The sequence below is a fragment of the Vombatus ursinus genome, unplaced genomic scaffold, assembly GCF_900497805.2.
Source record: "Vombatus ursinus unplaced genomic scaffold, bare-nosed wombat genome assembly UNPS02014813.1, whole genome shotgun sequence".
In the NCBI taxonomy this organism is placed as follows: Eukaryota; Metazoa; Chordata; class Mammalia; order Diprotodontia; family Vombatidae; genus Vombatus; species Vombatus ursinus.
Genome location: NW_020954591.1, coordinates 23,995,976 through 24,018,219, shown reverse-complemented (window position 1 = coordinate 24,018,219; position 22,244 = coordinate 23,995,976). Strand labels below are relative to the sequence as shown.

The 22,244-nt window shown below is 45.3% G+C and overlaps 1 protein-coding gene across 1 annotated transcript in view; it reads right to left on the bottom strand.

Annotated features, from left to right (window-relative positions):
• Positions 1-311: 311 nt before the first annotated feature.
• Positions 312-22,244, bottom strand: part of IGSF9B (immunoglobulin superfamily member 9B) — a 66,751-nt gene continuing 44,818 nt past the window's right edge. The window contains exons 16-21 of the mRNA XM_027835174.1: positions 19,036-19,197; positions 18,181-18,226; positions 15,494-17,143; positions 14,657-14,971; positions 5,526-5,647; positions 312-560 (exon numbers count right to left, since the gene is read on the bottom strand). Coding sequence (XP_027690975.1) covers positions 352-560; positions 5,526-5,647; positions 14,657-14,971; positions 15,494-17,143; positions 18,181-18,226; positions 19,036-19,197 — 2,504 coding nt within the window. The 3' untranslated portion in view covers positions 312-351. The remainder of the gene's footprint in view (positions 561-5,525; positions 5,648-14,656; positions 14,972-15,493; positions 17,144-18,180; positions 18,227-19,035; positions 19,198-22,244) is intronic.

Genomic DNA, 22,244 nt, shown 5'->3' with positions numbered 1-22,244 from the left:
ATTACTTCCCATCACCCTCCACTCACAGCTTATACCTCCCTCCCTCTGCCCTGTGAGTGAGGCCAACTGGCCAAGAGATTGAGGATTTCATCCAAAGACTATTCCAAAAGGAGAAGAGGAAGGAAATGGTCCAGATTGGAATAAAGATTTGCACAATTCCCACAACAAAAATTCAAGGCAAGCCATTTACTGATGGAAGAAACAAATTTACCCCCATGCCATGTCAGTCAAACCCACTCTAACCATCCCCCCACCCCCCACGTATATTTCTTATAGATCACTTTCTCCCCTCTGCTCCCCATCCCCCTAACCAACTCTCTTGCCCTTAGAACTTTTACAGTTGGCGCTAAGCTACAGCAAGGTGGCATGGCCTGAGTCATCATGGTCCACACTGTTGAGAATGGCTGTCTGGTCCTCAGCAAGCTGGCGATGACACAGGTCTGAGAGGCGGGCAAAGGGATCAGGACGAGAGTGTCTCTTCTTCTTTCGGAGGCAGACAGCTTCATCGGGCCACAGTACCTGAGAGTTAGGAAGTTGCTGAACCTGGGAAGCAGAACCTTCTGGGGTGAAGAGGAAAACAAAACACAGAAGCATGGTTGGTAAGGAGGTGGGAGGTAACATCACATACTTACCTTAGACTTCTGGCATGGGAACAAGAGGATCAAATGAGAGTTTGAGAAAGCCAGAGATTTCTGTAACACAGAGCTTTTCTTCCCTGACTCAGACAACCAGTAATCCTACCCCACTAATACAAGCAAGATTACATGAAAATATAGGGAACATTTTTCCAAGTTTACAGTCTCTGTGAATCCAGGTGACAAGAATATTTGAAACAATCAGTTCTATACCCAGAAGGAATATAAGCATCTTGAATCAGAAATTTCAAAGAAGGCAATGGTGGTATGACTCATATCAATCCTAGGAACTAAATATTAGATTTGACACATGAAATACTGATTTTTTCACCCCAAATCCATGAATCATAAGCACTATAAAGCTTATGGTGGAACCTAAGAGGTTATTTAGGCAAACTCCTGTTTGCTCCATGTTGCTCTATGAATCATAGAAGTATGGAATCTTAGAATTAAAAAGAAATCTCAAAGATTATCTAGTGCAGTTGTGACTCATGAACCATTAATGTCCTCTACAAAATTCCTAACAAGCCTACTAGACCATAAACTGCAGGAAGGCAAGCACCAAGTCTTGTCTAAACATTGTATCTAACCCAGCACCTGGCACAATGCTCTTCACTATCTGTTAGGTTGGAACTGAGTCTAGCTTCCAAGTTAGCACTGCCAGAGGCAGGGAACTCACAACCCTATAAAGCAGCTGATTTCATTTCTGGACATCTTTAATTGTTAGAAAATTCTCCTTTGTTTTGAAGCCAGAATCTCCACCCCTGTGACATAACCTTTGGTTCTGATTCTACCCTCTGGGACCAAGCAAATTAAGTCTTTTTTTAATTAACAGTATTTTATTTTTTCCAATTACATGTAAAGACAATTTTCAACATTCAAATTTTGAAATATTTTGAGTTCTAAATTTTTCTCCCTCCCTCTCTTCCCTTCCTCTCTCCCCAAAGACGGCAAGCAATCTCGTATAGATTATACATGTGCAATCATGTAAAACATATTTCCACATTAGTCAGTAAAAGAAGAAACAGAAAAAAGGGGGAAAACATGAAGAAAAACAAAAAAGTGAAAATGGTGTGCTTCAATCTGCATTCAGACTCCATCAATTCTTCCTCTGGATGTAGATAGTATTCTCCATCATGAATCTTTCAGAATTGTCTTGGATCATTATATTATTGAGAGGAGCTAAGTCAATCAGAGCTGATCATTGCATAATGTTACTGGGTTTGTTTTGTTTTGTTTTGTCTTTTAAGTGTTTTACATCTAAAACAATCTTTAACATTCATTTTTAAAACTCTGAGTTCCAAATTCTCTCCCTTCCTCCCTCCCCAACCCCCTCTCCCATTGAGAAGGCAAGCAATTTGATGTAGGCTATACATGTAGTCACACAACATTATTGTTTCTGTGTACAATGTTCTCCTAGTTCTGCTCATTTCTCTTAGCATCAGTTCATATAAGTCTTTCCAGGCTTTTCTGAAATCCACCAAGCAAATTAAATCTAATCCCTCTTGTCTATGACAACTCCTCAAATATCTGAATAATGCAATCATGTGTCCCCCCCAAAAAATTTTTCTTCTCCAATTTATTTCCATTTCTTTCAACTAATCCTCAACACATGGAATTGAGTCCCATAATCACCACTTTGATATCTATGGGATTTTAGAGAAATAACTTCCCCTTCCTAAGCTTCATCAGTTGAATAGGTGTGACTACACTACAGGAAACCTGTGTGAAAGAGAATTAGTCACAGACTTCTCAAGACAGATGGTTGCCCTGAAGATTGTTTGGTTTATCACTTTCACTCGAAGGAGTACTTTGCCTAATCCATCCCACAGGTCTAAGTGCATGATTCTTTCAAGTTCTAATGCAAAGATTCTTAACCTTTTTGTGTCATGACCCTTTGGGCAATCTAGTAAAGACTATGGACACTTTCTCAGAAAAAAAAAACTTTTTAAATGCATAAAATAAAATACAGAAGACTTTTTTCTTTTCTTTTTTTGGCTAGGCAATGGGGTTAAGTGACTTGCCCAAGGTCACACAGCTATTAAGTGTTATGTGTCTGAGGCCAGGTTTGAACTCAGGTCCTCCTGAATCCAGGACCAGTGCTCTATCCACTGCTTTACCTAGCTGCCCCAAGAAGACTTTAAGGGAAACAAACTATACTGAAATTCAATTCAATTCAATGGACATTTATTAAGCACCTCCTATGTGCTTGGCACTGTGCTAAGTGCTGAGGATACAAAAAGAAGCAAAAAACAGTCACTGCCCTTAAGAAGTTTACAATCTAATAAGGGAGACAACATGCAAGCAAACATATACAAAGCAAGCTATATACAGGACAAATAGAAAATTTTTAAAGACAGAAAGCTCTTGAATTAAGAGGGGTTAGGGAAAGCTTCCTGTAGAAGATAAATTTTTAGTTCAGACTTAAAGGAAGTCAGAGAGGTATAGTTATCAAAATATATTTTTTAAAAAAGCTCATGGACTCCAGGTTAAGAAGTCCTGGTCTAAATAAATAGATATTGATCCACAGTCTTCCTTAGCAAGTCATCCTAGTTTATCAAAAGTCATTGGAAAAACTAAAATGGCTAGTAAATGTTGAAGGAGCATTTTTAGAGTCCCAAAAGGTACCTAGACCTGTTGGTCTAAGGCTACACTTCTGATTGCTTTTGACCTCCATCTGGCATTCTTCCAATGTTACTGGGTAAACATGGATCACAATCCAACAAAGGTATTAATGTCTGGGCTAAGGAGAAGACACCATGGAACAAAGATGAGCAACCCCTCTGAAATGATATGCATCAGGGAAAGAGAAGTTGAATCTATTTCATAATATTCCCCCAAAGATCAAAAAGACTTGTACTAATTCCCATATTAACAATGGAAGTATCGAAATGCTAAGAAAGGAAAGTACAGGGCAACTATATCGTCAAAACAGGGTCAGTTAAGTCAATAAGCATTTATGAAACACTCTGCTAAATGCTGGGGATACAAAGAGGGGGAAAGGACAGCCCCTGCCCTCAAGGAGTTCACAATCTAATGGGGAAACCAACATGCAAACGACTATATACAAACATACAGAATAAGCAGAAAATAATTAACAGAGAGAAGGCACTGGAATTGGGGAAGTCTTCCGGTAGAAGGTGGGATTTTGGCCAAGATTTGCAGGACATCAGGAGGCAGAGGTGAGGAGGGAGAGTATTCCAAGCATGGGGGACAGCCAGAGAAAATGCCCAAAGCCTAGGATGGGGTGAGGGGAGGAACCTGGAGAAATCAGTTCTGAGAGAATCTAACATCAGAATTCACAGTGACATAAAACCTAGAAAAGGGTTTCAAGACAGACAGACTGGACAGTGGGAAAGAATTTGAGCATTGAAAGAGACCTTATGGAGCTGTGAACTGATCCAACCATTCTAGAGAGCAATTTATAGCCTAAAAGGCTATAAAATCATGCATACCATTTGACCCAGCAATACCACTACTAGGTCTGTATCCCAAAGAGAATCAAAAAAAAAAAAGGAAAAGGACCTATGTGTACAAAAATATTTATAGCAGCTCAGCATTTTTTGTGGTGGCAAAGAATTGGAAATTGAGGGGATACCCATCAATTGGGGAATGGCTGAACCAGCTGTGGTATATGGTCGTGATGAAAAACTAATGTGCCAAAAAAAAATTCATGAGCAAGATGCTTTCAGAAAAACCTGGAAAGACTTACATGAACTGATGCAAACTGAAGTGAGCAAAACTAGGAGAATGGTGTATATAGCAACAACAATATTGTACAATGATCAACTATGAATCACTTAGCTATTCTCACCTATACAATGATCCAAGACAATTCTGAGGTCTTATGATGAAAAATGCTATGCACCTCCAGAGAAAGAACTGATGGAGTCTGAATACAAATCAAAGCCTAATTTTTTTTTACTTTATTTTTCTTGGGTTTGGGTTGTTTTAGGGTTTTTTTGTCTGTGTTTTCTTTTACAACATGATTAATATTGACATGTGTTTTACATAACTGTACATGTATAATCTATATCAAATTGTTTACCTTCTCAAGGGAGAGGGAAAAGAGGGAAGGAGAGAATTTGGAACTCAATATTTTAAAAAACAAATGTTAAAAATTGTTTTTACATGTAATTAGAAAAAATAAAATATTTATTAAAAGAAGGAAAGAAAGAAAAGAAAGAAAGAAAAGAAGACTCAGACACCATCTATCTCGTCTATTCTTAAGTGGCACAGTAGATAGAGGGGCAGCTAGGTGGCACAGCAGATAGAGTGCCAGCCCTGGAGTCAGGAGGACTTGAGTTCTAATCCAGCCTCAGATACTTACTAGCTGTGTGACTCTGGACAAGTCACTTCATTTCTGCCTGCCTCAGTTTCCTCACCTGTAAAATGGGAATGATAAATAGCATCTACTTCACAGAGTTGATATGATAAAATGACTTAATTATGTAAAAGCATTTTGAAAACCTGAAAGGCTAGTTATCATCATTATCAATCTTATTATTGTTATTAATGCCTAAAAGGAATCTTCACTGTAACACACCTGACAAGTGGTCATCTAGCCTTTGCTTGAAGACCCCCAAGGAGAAGGAGACCTCCACCTCCCAGGCAGCGCATTCCATCTAATTCCATCTAACAGCTCTAATTGTTAGGGAGTTTTTCCTGATGTCTTAGCCTGAATGTGTCTTTTTTTTTTTTACAACTTCTACCCACCCCTCCTGGTGTTGCCCACTGGGGCCAAACAGAATAAGTCTCATCCCCCTCTTCCACAAGACAGCCTTTCAAAAATGTGAACACAGGTCTCTTGACCCCTTAACTTTTTCTTTTCCTGGCTAAATACCCACAGAGCCAGCAAGTGAAAGAACAGGACTCTTCTCCACAACTCACCGGATCGTTTTTTGGATTTCGAGGAGCCCTTGGTTGACTTTTTGGGCTTCTTTATCCGTTGGTATTTCAGAGCTTCAAGCCTCTCAGGTGCAGCAGAATTCCCGGGTGCAGATGGATGTGTTCTGGAAAGGAGGAAAGACAGATAAATGCCGGTCAGCATGACTGACTTTTCCCTCAAGGAGTGAAGTTGATTGGCTGTCCCATTTGGAAGCAGAGAGCAGTTCTGTGGAGGCTGGATTCTCCTTCTATCTCCCAGACTCCAACCTTTCCACTAAAAAGACCTCCCCACCACCATGTCCATGTGCACCTCCTCCCTCCCTTCCTGTGCTCGAGGAAGGTAGAGAATTCTGCAACGCGCCAGCTATTCCTGAATCCCAACTCCAGCAAGTTCCTGTAGAGGTAAAACAATCTGTGGGAGAATCGGAAGGTCCTGAAAAGTAGAAACCTTGACTTTAGCACAAGGGGCGCCCCGTCAGCACCGCCCATAAGCCGTGAAGTCAGAGAGGGAGGCAACTCCGATGTCTGAAGTTCCTGGAATACCTGGCAGGAAAGTCCTCTAAGAGAAAAGGCAAGAGGCTCGGTGAAGTGGATGGCAGGTAACCCCAGCCCGAATGACTGGCATGCAGCACTGTGCTCCTCCTTCCCCCAGCCTCCAAAGAAGGGCAGCCCCAAGGCTAAGGGAGAGACGTCACATCCGAAAGAAGTCACCGGCTTCCAAGACCCCATCCCACAAGGCTTCTTCACGTCCATCTGACTGCAGGACAGAGGCGAGCAGCCAGAGGCAGAAACCATCTATTAGATGCCAACATTTCTCGGTAAGGGGATCCCCTTAACCCTCTGCTGGCCATAGCTAGAGGTGCACATTAAAGGGCGGAAAAGGTGGAAGTGGAGTATATGAACCAGAGGTCTCTGGAAGTCCTGTTCATGACTCAGGGAGCTGGGTGAGGGGAAGGGATCAACAGTAACCACAAACAACAAAAACTAACAGATATAGGGCCATCAAGACAACAACAAACTACAGTAAGTCACACATATACAACAATAACTCACATAGGTAGGGCCAACAATATGACAACAAACTACAGTAGTTCACATATATAAGGGCTAACAATATAACAGTAATTCACATAGGTAGAGTCTAACAATATAATAACATACAGCAGACAACTCTCTTAATATAGCATTTGACGATTTTGCAAAGCTCTGTTCCTCACCATAACCCTCTAGGGTAGGAAGTTACATCATTAACACTATCTCACAGAAGAGGAAACTGAGGCTCTGAGAGAGTAAGTGACTAGCCCAAGGTCATATAGTTATTAATGGAATTTAAACCCATGTCTCCTGACTCCAAGACCAGCATTCTCTCCACTACACATTTCTGTTTTTTAACCAAAGTGTTCCCAATTCATTCAGCCCACTGCCATTGGCAGGTGTCAATTAAGCTCTGCTGTATGAAATCACCTGCCTTCCTGGAAACCTAGGCAAACCCCTTGGCATCTCATATCAGTGCCAATAATCAATGAATACCCAATCGATAATGATTACATCTAGGTCAGGGAATATGGTGGGAGGGAGGGAGGGCATTTTTCTGTCCTCTCTCTTTCACATCCATGGGCCCAGGGGTTCTGTAACTTATTTCGCAATTAGAGAAAGGGCTTGGTCTAATTGGAATCTATGTAACTTAAAATGATACAATGGGCAAAGGGAGTAGAGATGAGGGTCTGCTAAAGCATGTTTAGTCTACCCAGAGGTTGTAAGAAAGAAACTATTGTTAGTTCATTTAGGAGGAAATCAACCAAGGGATTGAAGAAAAATGATCCACAAATGGGAGAAGGCAGTTTTCTACTGATAGTAATGGGCTAGGGAAAAATTCATAGTCTCAGAAAAGCACAGAAATGGAAGAGTCCTTAGAGGTCATCTGGTCCAGCAATGCCATCCAATGACAGTCATCCCTAAGAGCCGTAGTGTGGCATGTGTTATATTGTGTGTGCCTACTATATCTCTTCACGACAATTTTTCTACAGGTGAAATCTGGTTAAAATGAACATCAAAAGCAGTCTAAAAGGGAAAAGGCAGACACAATATCATAATAGGAAGCTAGATGAGTGTGTATTACATTGAGGAGGAACAATTCTACCTGCTTTGCTTAAAGGAGAGGTGTGGAGTTCCTTTAGGAACTTATTGATCCAATTCAATGAGCATTTATGAAGTACCCAAGATGGACAAGGCTTTGGTGAGGGGGTGAAGATATACTGACCATGATAAAGCTGTCCCTCTGCCCTCAAGGAGCTTACATTTCCCTACTGTCTATGGCTTTAGTCTTTTTTTTTTCTTAATGTACACGCTAATACAGCCACTTTCTTGGAATCATAGATTTGGAGCTAGAAGGGACCTTCGAGGAAACTGAAGCCTAGAGATGTTATGTGACCCACCCAAGGTTTCAGAGCAGAGACTTGAACCCTGACTATCTGATGTCAAATCCGCTCTTCTTTCCCCTGTGCCACATAGCATCTTCCTTGATGGTTACTTTCCTGAGTCATGGAACAGCTGCCTGGGCGGTCACCAAGAAGAGAACAGATGCATGGTAGGCAAAGAATCACAGAACTTGAGGGTGCTTTGGACAGCACCTAGCCTCATTTTTATAGATAAGGAAACTAAGGTCCAAATCATAGAAATATAGTAGCTAGCCCAACATTGCCCTGTAAATTTGTGGCAAAGCTAAGCCTAGAAATGAGATTTCCTACTGCTGGTTCAAGACTTTTCATGCTCCATCATAGTCATCATAGTCAGGATCCTGCTATACCACACCCTGAGGTCAGCTCTATGTACCCAAGAGGCCCAGATATTCTATTAGAAGGAGGCAATTTTGCTTTGAGTATAGGCTTTCACCCCAAATATTCAATATTCCAATATGCATAACCCCCACCCCTTTTTACAAACCTTTGGCTAGGAGGTGGAGAGATGAGTTTATGATCTCCCACAATAATGACCTAACACCCAACAGCTAGGTGGTACAGTGGATAGAGCACTGAGTCTGGAGTCAGGAAAACCTGAGTTCAAATGGGGCCTCAGATATATTTATTAGTTGTGTGACCCTGGGCAAGTCACATAACTGTTGTCTGTTTCAGTTTTCTCATCTGTAAAATGAAGATAATAATAGCACTTATCTCCCAAGGTTGTTGAGAAGATTAAATGAAATAATATGTATAAAGTGCTTGGCACAGTGCCTCGCACATGGCAGCTATTACCATTATTATCATTATTATTATCATTATTATCATTGACTATTGTCTCCACAGCCTTGACTATTCACCGTACTATGATTCCAACTCTTTCTTAGTTTTGGTAGTCCCCTAAGTTCTCATACAGCTGTAACTGAAAAGGGAATCAGGACATTTTAGAAGAGGTATAGGGGATGGAGATAAATTGGAACCTAAAGGTAGGCTAAATGTCCATCCCCTACCCTACATTACCACTGTCTCTGAAGAAGGATTAGAAAGCCCTTTCCTTCCCACCTGTAATGTTTCCCAGCCCTGAAAGCAGTCTTCAAATTAAGAGATCACATGGTCTGATTAGGCAAATGACAATAACTGGAATAGTTCTGTGCATAGTATTCTCCACATCTAAATGATAGTGAGTCACAATGCCATAATGGAAACTAATAAAGAGGCCCATCCACAATTACTATAGATTCTCCCAAATGGGCAAAACTAAAAGATAAACCATCGGTTCTTCAATTCAACAAACATTCATCATTTTTCAGATTAAATTGAATCCCTCTTCAAACTATTTCCCCCATCAAATTCAAATGCTGATTCTGCTAAGAGAAAAGAGGTCACAAACTTCACTAGAGAACAATCTGACCTGAGTGCCTTCATATTGTGTTTGACACATGACCTAAGTCACAGAAAACACTTACATTGCAACAGAAAGTGTCCCTGGGGAGATGGAAAATTGGCTGATGTTCTATCTACAGACAAACATTTCTGAGCGGTAGTAATACACTGAGGGGTAAGCGCATTCCCACTTACGAGACAGACAAACTTGAACCATTCCAGGATGGCTGCTGTCTATATTTCTCTCTTGATCCTGGACTCAGATACCAAAATATAACAGGATAAGATTCTTTGGGCCTACTAACATAGTCTCATTGTGAGAGAAAAAGCAAATATATAGAGTTTAGAGGGAGGAGAGATAAAGTATCTACCCACAATAATGTACAGAAAAGACAAAAGAAACATGTCCTGGCCAAAACCAGCTGCCCTGAAAAGGCAACTGCCTGAAGCATTGGAATGCCTTTAGAAATCAGTAAGCCAAGTACAGCTTTTCCTTGAGACTCCTTCCTAGCTGCCCAGCTCAGCCCTACCCAAGAATCTAGAGAAATTTAGAGAGGTTGAATTGAAAATTATATTCAACAAGAATTTATTCATTTTCTACTCCATGCTGAGTACTGTGTTCAGTGGTGGGTATCCAAAGAAGAAACAAAGCACAATCCTTTCTCCCAAAAGCATACAGACTCACAAATGAAGAAGCTTTCAATTCGTGAAACATCTAAGAGACAAACATTTTAAGGAACTTTGGGTAAGTAATATCCTACTCTAGGACCAAAACTGTCCAAGAGAGGTGACCTCAAGGAGTGAGTCCAGTCAAAATGGATTTCAAATCTGGCCTCTCCAATGTCTTATTTCTGGCTTCAAGTAGCCTTCGGTCTCCACAATATCTGGGAAACTTCTTCTTTTCATAGAACAAAGGTAGTCCTGACACACAGAAGTTTCCTACATCTTGAATTTTTGCTGATCTTCCAAGAAATCTAGTCCATGTGGACTTCTAACCCACGAAGACTATGGAGCTTTTTGAAATTAGATCAACAAGCGATAGAGTGAAGGTCCCAGAGCTTCATTTACAACTTCTACCTCACTCTTCCTACAGCTCCAAAGAAGTTAATATTTTTAGCTGCCCTCTCTCCAAACCCTCCTAAAGTAGCTGAGATGGGCTTTAAAAATTAGAAAAGCAAAGCTGAATGCCACTTAGGCCAATGAGAACTTTTTCAAGGGCTCAAGGCCAAGTCAACATGACACAAACTGTCTTTTTGATCTCCCCCAGCACCAAGACAACAAGAAGAAACTGCAGAACATTGATATACGATACTGACTTTTCTTCATGGTTCCCAAACAACTTAGATGCTAACCTAACAGCCTGGTTTTATAGATAGGAAAACTAAAGGAGAGAAAATGAAATTGTTCAAAATAAAGGCCAAAAAAAGGGAGTCAAGTGTTCAGGTATATAGCCCCTTGCATAATCACAAAGTGGTATCCATCTGATGTGTGTATGTGTGTGTGTGTGTGTGTGTGTGTGTGTGTGTGTGTGTGTGTGTGTGTGAGATAGGACCAAAGAATAGGAGTTCCTGATACTAAAATCAAGTACTTGGCTATAGGATTCAGAAAAACAGAATTTCTTGATCCCAAAAGCAAAGACTCAGTCACAGGATTCAGAGGAACAGCTTATGGCTTCTGGCTTCTTTCTAAATGAGAGGTCAAACTGAAAGGAGCCTGAGGGGTAGGGAACTATCCCTACACCCAGCCCTGGGAACCAGGATGGAGATGGCCAGGATGCTATAGCATGACAGGTCTTTTGTGTGGTTTACTGAACAATGTAAGGGGACCCTAGTTGTAGAGAAAGAGCTCACATGCCTGCTTGTGTCCCCACCACTAGAACATGATAACACCATGGTCATGATTAACTGATACAGGAATTAGGGGAAGGGAGGCTGGGAGTTGGGGGGAGGGTACCACTGGTAACAGAGAATGAGCTGAGAAAACAGCATGGATTTCTACAAGTCTGTAAAAACGGCTGATCCACAATATACAACTTCCAACTCCCCATTTGGAGATAGGAGTTGAAAAGAGAGAGAGAAAGGAGAGGAAAAGGGAAAGGAGCCAAGATGGAGAAAACAACCACAAGGCTGGGGAGGAGGAAGAAAGAGGGAGAGAGAGAATGAACGTAGACAAGAGGTGTCACAACTTCTTCTAAGCAAGACCAAGTGGAAACACATGCACAGCATGAAGACAGCTTGAAAGGAAAACCTAGAGACTAACAAATGGCCCCAGCAGCTACCACAACCCAGAGGAGTCTCAGCAAGTAGGAGAGTAAGCTTGGCTCCTGCCAACCCCCCTGCCAGAATCATGAGGAGACTAGCTTGGGAAAGTGGCAAAGAGGCTCTCGTAGGCTGGCGGTGTCTCCTGGGTGAAGAAGAGAGGTCGGTGGGGAAGTAGAGGGGGAAGGGAGAAAGCATCAGCATGCTCAAAAACCCCATTTCTAAGTTTGCCATGACAATGAGATGACATCTCAGCTGTCTCAGATCAGCATGGTCTGAGGAGGACATGGCAGGAATTAATGGGGAAAGTCAGGAAATGGGGCAGTAGAGGGGTAGTCAAGTTCCTTGTATCATTTGGAATAATGGTAGAGCTGAACCACCCTTGAGAAATCATAGTGAGAGCTGAGCTGGTCCCTAAAGGCTCCCACATTGCAAGAGATGCTCTAGAGCAAGAAAACTTAGGGGTCACAGGGGAGAGAGGGGTGAAGGGGTGACAGCTCAATCACTCACTCTAAAGCTCTGGTACACAAGGCTGGCAGAAGGCCCCTGGGGCAGGTGAGCTCATAAAGCACTCCACTAGTTCTTCACTATCCTCCCCTAGTGTTAATGACTGCAGTATAACACCCAATTGGCCCCACATACAATTTCAGCACCCTTGGTTGCTGACAATTTTATAGCCCCAGATCATAAAGAAATGGCAAGGCTTTTCACTTTATGAGAGATGACTCTTATTACTGAAAGGGATTTATCAGCCCTCAGTCCTCTCTGATTGGAGATAATCACTCACCCTTACTAACGCTGGGCAGAGGGGAAATTCAGGCTTCCTTCATCTGGATCACAAGGGATGCTCTCTAACTCCTGCCTAAGGTTAGAAAGAAGGGAGCCCATGACCAAAAGAGGTTTCTGTGGCTGGTAAAGAGGGGAGCTCTCTGGCATCTCCAGATCCTTTCAAGTGACCTAAGCCCTGAGGCCCCATTTGGAGGAGTAAATTCAGATCAGGAATTGGCATTTCTCCTGCTAATCACCAGAAAGAAGAAAGCCCAAAATCAGGCAGCCCCCACAGCCTGCTCCCCCCAAAATTCTCTCTGGTTGGGTAGGCCCCTAAGGTCCTATCTTATGGAGCACCCAAAAGGCCCCCTCCACAGAGCTCTCGGCTGAGGGGTTTGAAGTGAATAGCACTCCTGTCCTGTGGGTATGGGCACCTGCAAACATATCTGCCCAGTAAGGGGAAGGGCACATATACATGACTGAGAGTAGGCTAGTAGAGGAAAGGAACACAAAAAAATGAAGTGACAACATTGCCCTACTGTCAGCCAGGTATGCCTACAAGTATCCCTGCCAGTGCCTATCACTAATGGAAAAGAGCTGAGACAGCTCTAGGCCCAGAGAGCCCAAATTAAAGGGGATGGTACCAATGGCATTTTAGTAAGGAACCTGAAAGGGGAGGGGCTTCAGGGGAAGAGTCAAGTCTTCCAGTAGCCAAACCTAATGTTTCTTTGGAAACTTGGACAGAGGATTCACCAAAGGGCCTGAGTGGCCCCAGAGTTTTCCAAGGATGGAGAGATGCAAAACAGATCCCATGCAGTCTAGACCTAAATGGTACATCCAGGCTCCCAAGGGACCACTTTTACATGCTGTGGGCAGGTTATGTGGTGTGTGAGGAAAGTAGTACCTAGAATGGGGGAATCTCTCCAGGAAGCTTTGGGAAGGGGCTGCTGTGTAGAAGGTGGGAAGGTCAAAAGCAACACTGAGGTAGCCCTAGAGTTCCTTCCACCTGGCAGGCTTGTTGAGGCAGTTCTGAGTGAAGAACTCAGAAGCCAGGGGCAGGTGGGGTAAGGGAGTAGGGAGGAGGGAGGCAGAAGGAGTCCAAGATACCTCCCCAAAGACTGGGGTAACCAGAGGGGAATCTGGTTAGGCATTTCCCCTCTAATTCCCCTGTAAAGGAAGCGATGGCCCTGGCAAAGCCCCGTCAGTCAGTCTGTCCATCCTCCCGCTCGCTCCCCCCAGCCCCCGCCCCGGCCCCAGCCGGGTGGCCGCGGAGCTCCCTTACCTATTGAGCTGAGGAGAGGCTTGTCTCGACAACACTGCCCAGATAGCTGAGATCAATCAGAAACAAAGCAGTTATCAACACCAGCAGCGCAGCGGGGGACCACCCCACATGCCCAGAGGGAAGGGGAAGAGGAGCACGGGGAGCCGAGAACCAATAAGGTAGGCCAAAGATGGGAATGGGGGACAGGAGAGGAAGGGAGAGAGACAGAGAACCAAACGGGGAGAGATGGAACGAAGCAGATGAACAGGCTTGCACAAAGCACAGACGACAGCTGCGACGCACAGCATCTCCTGCGACCGGAGACAGGCGGGGTGGGGGTGCGCATCTCTAGATAACAGGGGTTCCAAAGCCACAGGAAGTTGCATGTGGTCCGCCCAGTTACAGGCTCTCCCCCACCTCTCCCTGAACCCCCAACACTCCCTTCTCCTCCCACCAGCAGCAGCCAGGCATGGTGCTGAGGGTGGGAGGTAAGGCTTGAGACTTCCAGGTACCAGAGGGTGGGAGTGAAACATGGGTCCCTATGTGTAGGGAGGTAGGAGAGAGCTGGCCTCCCCTCCTCAACCACCTCTCTGTCTTTCCTACGATCATCCCAGCCTCCTCTGGGCTGGGCAGAGCTGGGCAGGGCACAATCCGGCTCCCCTCCAACGGGCGACTACTTCAAGAAAAGAGACCAAAGGACGGAACCAGAGAGAAAGAGAGAAAAAGAGCGAGAGGGAAAGAGAGAAAGAGAAAGGGGGGGGAAGGAGGGAGAGAGGGAGAGGGATTAAGAAAGACACTACAGAGACTCAGCAGGCTGCTCTGGACAAATCAGACCTGCCCAAAGAAGATGGAAAGAGAGGAAGAGAGAGACAGAGAGAGGAGACAGACTAAGAGTGGGGGAGAGGAAGGGAAGAGGAAGAAAAAGGAGAAGAAAGGAGGGCCAGGGAAGGAAAAGGCAAAAGAGGAAGAAGATGGACACAGACAGGTGTCTGGGGGTGACTCTGGTACCTGGAATACCAGCCGCTAGAGTATAGGGTGTGCTCTTTCTGCCGGGCCGATCGCGGGAGCTTGTTTGTCTGTCTGTCTTTCTGCAGCTTCCTGCGAGGCGCGCGGGTGGGGGTGGGGTGTGTGGCTCCTGGCATGCCGTTGACAGGGCCTGAGTGTTTCCTCCCAGCCCCCAAGCCTGATGGCCGCAGCATCCCTTTCGGAGAGGCCGTAGGGACAGGGACTGGAGACCGGTGCGCGCTAGGGCTGCTAAGGGGCAGGAGGTTGGGGACAGGAGGCCCCTGCCCTGGTGATCCAGGAAAGTCACGCTCCGGGGTCCTGCTTCGCAAGGGAGGAAGGGCCAGGAAGAAAAGGAATGTGGAGACACTCTCTGGGCTTCCCGTGGACCCACCACCCGCCCCCAATGCCAGGACCACGTGAATTCACAGGGAGGGGAAGAACCCTTGACTCCAAGAGAAAATGACTGAGCACCCACACACACACATAGGTCTCTCACTCTAATGTACCAGTACTAATTCCACTCCTTCCTCTACCCCCAACTACTCCCACCATCACTCCCAGTGACCTTAAATGCCTCCTAAAGCTCTGGTGGGATAGGTGGATAAAGGAGATCCCTCATGCCACTGGCTGGGCACCTGGACAGGTGACCCCCTCCCTCCACCAATGGCTAATGGCCACACCCTGACCTCTGCCAATCAGAACTCGTCTCCCAAAGGGATGCTGCAGCATGTCCAAACGAGCCCTGTCATTTGGGTTGATGAGAGGAGTGGAGGGGCAAGGAATGGGGGGAAGGAAGTAGACCAGGTGAGGAGGGGAAGGGGGCAGCCACAGCATACTCACCCTGAAGTGGATAAGGTTGTTGGTGGGGGCTCTGGTCTGAGCAGCTCCTCCCCCATCCTCCTGGGGGAGGGTGTCTGTCCGAACACATCCAGGTTGTCCGAAGGCCCAGCAGGGCCCTGGGGCGGGGAGGGATAGCCGGTGGCCAGGGTGGTGAAGCCCATGGCTGGCCGATAACTGGGGCTATCACCCCGACTGCTCTGGGAAGGGGAACCAGTGGATGGCGTGGACTTGCGGGAGAAGCTGACTGCGGCGGGTGGCTGTAGGGTTATCTCCGACATCTCTGCCTGCTGCAAGAGGCCAGGGCGGGGCCTTGCCCGGGCCGCAAGCTCCGGCGAGCCGGTTCGGGAGCTTAGGGGACTTTGGGTCAGAGGCGAGAGCCGCGAGGGCTGTAGCACCACTTGATGTAAACTGGGCTCGGCTCGCCTGCCCTGCCGGGGGCTGGGCCTGGGCCGAGGCTGGGGCTCATACCACCGGGTGTCCAGGCTGAATGTGCTTGGGCCGCCATGACCCGCGGGCTCGGCCGGCTCGGGGTAAGGCAACACTGGTATGCCCATGCCTTGACTGGTATGTCTGAGCTGCCCTTGGCTCACCAGAGGTTGCATAGGTTTGTCCTGCCACTTGGTGGCGGTGGGCACTGCGACTGGACCTCTGCCAGGTGACTTGCCTGCCCAACTCTTTGGTGCCTCCAAAGACAAGATACCCGGGTAGGCTGCGGGCACCTGGAGGGAGGTGGGGGGCAGTCCCCGGGGAAGGCAGGCCTTTGGCTGCAGGCTCTCTGCCACATCGCAAGGGTGCAGCTGGTGGGGGAACATCATGGCTGGGGACTCCAGCCCACCGAAAGGAAACTCAGGTCGGCCCCAGGGCTCTGGGGAACGGCCTCCCGTAGGTGTCTGAGTCAGGGGCAGCGTGCTGTTGGAGTTATTCTCGCCGTTCTCCTCGGGGATGGTGGGGTGACCGAAAGGCCCCTCAGTGTGCAGGGGTGGGGATGACATGACGGAGCTCAGAGGGCTGCCCACTTCAGGCATGTAGAACGGTGGGGGCTCCACTTCCCCAGGGCTGCTGCTGCTGAGGTAACCGTAGTACTGGCCATGGGGGAAGGGCCGGGGGCCTGGGGGCCGGGCCTGGCCTGTGGCCTGGAGCCGACCTTCCAGACCACTGGGACCCTCTAACCCCCGGGGCTGGAACCGGGGACTGTATGCTGGTGGCGGCAGGTAGGACTCTTGGCTAGATGACAGAGGGGTCAGCTGAGATTTGAGGGCAGCCACCGAGGTGGGCACTAGTGGGTCGTCATTTTCCTCATCTGATTGACGGAACTCAGGGTACATGTCAGTCTCCTCTGCAAAGGGAAAGCCTTCAATGCGCCGGCTCTTGAGGGAGGGCTCCATCTCGGAGGGATCCATCACAAACCGTCCATCAGGGCCCCGGCTGATGAGTTCGATAGGGGTTGTGGCCTCAGCCTCAGCCTCAGCTTTGGCTACGCTGTACTTTTTGCTGCTGATGGCCCGCTTGGTCTTCTTGTATAAGGACAGCTCCTTCTCACGGCTGGGGCTCAGCATCCTCTTAGCTGCTGGCTGGCCCTGGTCATCAGAGGATTCTGATGGGGCTCTTAGTGTCCGGATACTCTCAGGACTCACTTTTCCAGAGGATAAACTGGGCAAAGAGACAAAGGAGACAATGAGGGAGAGAGGAAGTAGAATAGGACATCCTTAGCCCAGGATTCACCATTTTACCCTTCCAAGCTAATCTTGTCCCACCCAACACAATAGCACCTCTGACTGGGATACTGAAAGAGAAAAGAGGAGGAACCATAATCATCTCCACTTTCTGCATGAATGTTAGGTTCTTTTTATTTTATTTTTTTAAGTTCAGACCTATCATTCACGTAGGTGGGCAGTTCCCAGTAAAGAAACTCTCTCTTCCAATTCCTACCACAATAACTTTGTCATAGTCTTAGAGAGTTGCCTGGGACACTGGGAAGGTAAGTGAGTTGCTCAGGGTCACACAGCCAGTATGTATCACAGGCAAGATTTGAATCCAGGTCTTCCTAACCTACAGCTCTCTATCCACCATACCAGGCTGATTCTCATTTTTTTTAGATAATAACTGCAAATGTCTAATTATTGGCTAGTTTCTGCCCCAGGATTTGGCATATGCTTCTGGTCTATCCCCTTTCTCTCCAAATAAATATATTCACACACTGTCAATGGGTACAAAACAATAAATCTGTTAGGTGTGGGGGGGTGTTAAAATTACACTAATGCATGCATTCCCATGGCCAAAGAGAAATGGTTTTTAGATTATCTGCTAATTTGGATTATCTACACTACTGCTCCCTTCCATTAATGTGGATTGCTTAATGTTAACTATAGCCATTTATTCATTCATTCATTCATTCCTTCAACAAACATTTACACTAAATGCCTACTATGTGCCAGGTACTGGATGACTGGAAACTATGACAAGAATCATGTTGATAAATTAAGAGCCAACAGCTCACAAACTGAGTTAGAGGCAATGAGGCCAGGTGAGCCCCAATGCTTAAATGTTGGGGGAAAGATATCGAAAATGGCTCCCAAATTCCAAGGTTGTCCTTTCTAAGCTCTAAGATTGAGAAAAGAAGGAACATACTACTTTCTCACTGATCCCCTCCTCCACAAACCCTTTTCATACTTCATAGAGATACTCACGGAGACTCCAGGCTTTTCCTACAATGGGTGATGGAGAGTGGAGGATCTGGAAGGAAATGGAGAGAACATGTTGAGGTCTGAGAGACACAAAAGACAGAAGCCATAAGCCACAGTTCCACTCTCTGTTGGCAAAGGGACAAAGACCTCAAGAAGGGAGAGCCGTAGTGCAAGGAGGCCGCTCTTTGCCATCATTGGCACCTCTCCTGTGGTTTACAGATCTCAGTTCCTACCTGAGAAAGGCCAGAAAATTGAAGTAGGCCTCTTTCCCAGGTTACCTGACTCTACCTCCACAAGAGGATTTCACTCCACCACCTCTGACTCCACCTCCACCATTGACCCTTTCCCCACTGGCCCTTCCTATTTTCCCTGCTTCCTTATTCCCAACATTTCAAATTACCTGATACTTCACTATCAAGCCTTCCCACTTTAGTAGATTCTCCTCTTTCCAAAGAAGGTTATCCCAAGGCTAATCAAGTCACCATAACCTGCCCTACTCACTAGACACATTTCCATATAGAGGTAAAGGGGCTACGTCTACCCAAGCCAAGTGCTGAGGTATCTTTGTTGAATATCTTTTCTACATTACAGCTAAGTAAACTTCATTAGCACCTAGCACAGTGTGTGGTACATAGTAGGCACTTAATAACTGTTTATTGATTGATTGTTGAATTACTTACAAGTGCCTCATTTTGTGACAATCCCGTATCTAAACCACAGTTGTACTGTCCTATATCAGGCCTGCTCATTACAGAGACCATGCTGAAGGATCGACCTCCCCAGGAGATATAGTGGAGGGGAGTCCCTGGACTAGGCCCAATGGGGGTGCCAGGCCTGGGAGGCCAACAGAACACTCACCTTTTTTGCGTTTGAGCTTGCGCTTACGCTGTTTGTTGACAAAGCAGGCGGCCAAAGTACTGAAAAGGATGGCTGCTGCCAGGAAGCAGATTGTTGCCACAATGCCAGCCAACACTGGGCGGGCCAGCCCATCTTCCGTCAGGTCAGGCTGTGGGAAGATATCTGCCAGGGACAGAAGAAACCCATGAGTCTCAAACCTTCTACACCTTCCCCTAGCCAGAGTTAGTTAATCTTCCCTACCTTTATGGAAATAACAGTAGGACCGAGTGCTAAGATTTGTCTGATGCTGTTTCGCACCACATAAACTATACTCCAACCAAATTGAACCATTTGCTTGTTGTCATCCAAACAAACCCTATTTTGCTCTCATCATGTTCTGTGTCAGGAATCCTGTCCACATCTCCGTCTATTGTCATCCCATCCATCCTTCAAGTCCCAGGTCAAATGACACTTTCTATGTGAAGCATTTCCTCACACTCCTATCTGAAAGTGATTTCTTATTCATCTGATCTCAAAGCACTTAACAGAATCTGTGTTGGAAGAAACCTCAGCTATTATATAGTTTGGTCTCCATACAGGAATTTTTTCCTTTACAACTTCCCTAAGAAGTACTCATCTACTTCCAAGGATGGGGATCTCACTATCTCCTAAGGTAGCCTATTCCAACAGTTGCACCCATAAGAAGTCTTTCCCTTTATGGAGCAGTCATCTGCCTCTCTGCTTTATCTGTGCATTATTCCTAGTTCAGTCTTTTGAGAAGCTAGGCTTTCTGGGACAGAACTTTCAGCTTCTCTCATTTATTTATTCTAACTTGAGTTGTGATAACTTGCATTAATTATACTGATTTGTTTACTTATTTTATCAGTTCTACTAGACTGTATACTCCTTGAGAACAATAGTCTTAAAATCTTAAAAGTCAACTTCCTCAAGATCTCTGAGGATCTGTGGTCCACACCAAGAAGGCTGAAGATAGGAGGAGTATGGGTTTTGTTTGTTTGTTCATTTTTAGGGGATTCTGGACTTTGGGGCAGGGAGGTACTCTGGGGACGAGAGGAAAGGCATGGATTCACGAAGAAAAAAATCCTTTAACTCACAAAAGAAAAAAACAACAATGAGGGATACAAAATGAACATATCAGACTGTCTCATAGAAGTCAGGATAGTTAGATTATAATTTTATGTTTCAAAACGTTTTCCTTCTAGTCAATGTGAAAATTTTTCAGCCATGATAGACTTGGCACTTACTCAGACAGCCAAACGAATCACTCTGGCCTCATAGGCCCAGATACTATAAGAAATCATGTCAACCTCAAAAGAAATCATGCAAAATAAGGTCACAGGATTCCTTCCCAGCTCTAACATTCTGTGATTCTTTGAGTATGCAAGTATCTTAAGAAAGGGGAAAACCAAGACTTAACCATGATGGTGTTGCTTTAGACAAGGACCCCTACATGCTATTAGTTATATTTTTACTATTACAATGAGGAGACGGCACATTATAGTCCAGTGCAAACAGTATTGCACTGGGAAGGCATGTGATACAGGAATGTTAGATTTGAACCCAAGATTACCTAGATTCAAATTCCAGCTTTGCAATGTAGTCACCTGTGTGACCTTGAGCAAACAACTTGACCTCTGTGGTCATCCATTTTCTCATTTATAAAATGAGAGAGTTGTCTGTAACATTATTGGGGTGGGATTCAATGACTTCGAAATGTCCCCTCCAGCTCTAAATTTGATGTGGATTCTAGTTTTGCCTGCTATCACTAATGGTATAACCTTGGGAAAATTATTTAACATCTCTGAGTCTCAGTTTCCTCATGTGTAAAAAGAGGTTAGACTAACTGGCATCAAAGGTCCCTTCCAACTCTGAATCTATGCTATGCTTAATCATCTCTATATCTCCTCTAACCACTTGTAAGGTACATTTGCATATAGGAGGTATTGATGCACATTGTAGGAGTTTAATAAGTTTAGTGAATGAACACATGATTCCTGTCTTCTCTTCTTTATTCTGTGTGACTGAATGTGTGGGTTTCCAGAGGATCAGAATGAACAGCTAATAGGAGTTTACCAATGGCTACAAGTGAATGTTGAGTCGTTTTTCAGTCATGTCTAACTCTTTGTGATCCCATTTGGAGTTTTCTTGGCAGAGATACTAGAGTGGTTTGCCATTTCTTTCTCCACCTCCTTTTACAGATGAGAAAACTGAGGCAAAAAGGGTTAAATGACTTGCCCAGTGTCACATAGCTAGTAAATGTCTGAGGCCAGATTTGAGCTCAGGAAGATGAGTCTTCCTGACTGTAGGCCCAGCACTCTATCCACTGCACCACCTGGCTGCTCCTGCGTTTGGGGGACAAGAGATACAAATGCACCTAGGCTTCTATCTTTGGGAGTAAAAACACTGTAGTAATGCAAGGGATTGTCAGATTATTTTACTCAGATTAGTTTATAGCAGTATGGGAAAAGGGACTGGACCTGAGATTTCATTGACATAGGGGACTCCCAGGTGAGGAAACTCCCTCTATCCATGCAGGTTGGCACCTTCTCTGCAATTTATAGTCTTAAAGAGTTGCCTAGATCACTGAGAGGTTAAGTGAGATGGGCATGGTCAAACAGCCAGTATGTGCCAAGGACAGGACTTGAACCCAAGTCTCTCTGCCTTCAAGGCTGTTTCTCTATCTGCTACAGCATGCTTCTCTTTATAGCAGTATAAAACATTTACTATTGACATAACATATCCTGATTGCATGACAAGTATACTAATGAACTCTAGCAATTAGAAGGGGGAGGTTGGAATTTTGATCTACTAGACAAAACTTCTTGGCCATACAATAAAATATTAAAAACAATCACATTGGTTGGTTAGGTAGAGGTCAAGCACCATGTGGAGGAGAAGAAGGGCCAATGCCCCGTAAGCCACATCTAAGCTTGCTCAGTACAGGGCAATTCTGAGACCACGCATCAGACCTCAAGTCATCTATCTACTCCAACCTTGGCAGCATGCCTACTCCCCACTGCCCCATCTCCCTAGGCCTCCTCTCCCTGGGGCTGAGCCAAGAAGGAGGTGTGCTGTGTTCTGACAGCTAAGGCTGGAGCCTTAATTAGACAATTGTCATAGATGAGACAGAGGGGTTGTACTCCATCCCAGCCCATGACCAAATGATTGCAGTGCCTGGGCTCCCTCCCCTATCTAGCCCTAGGGGAAGC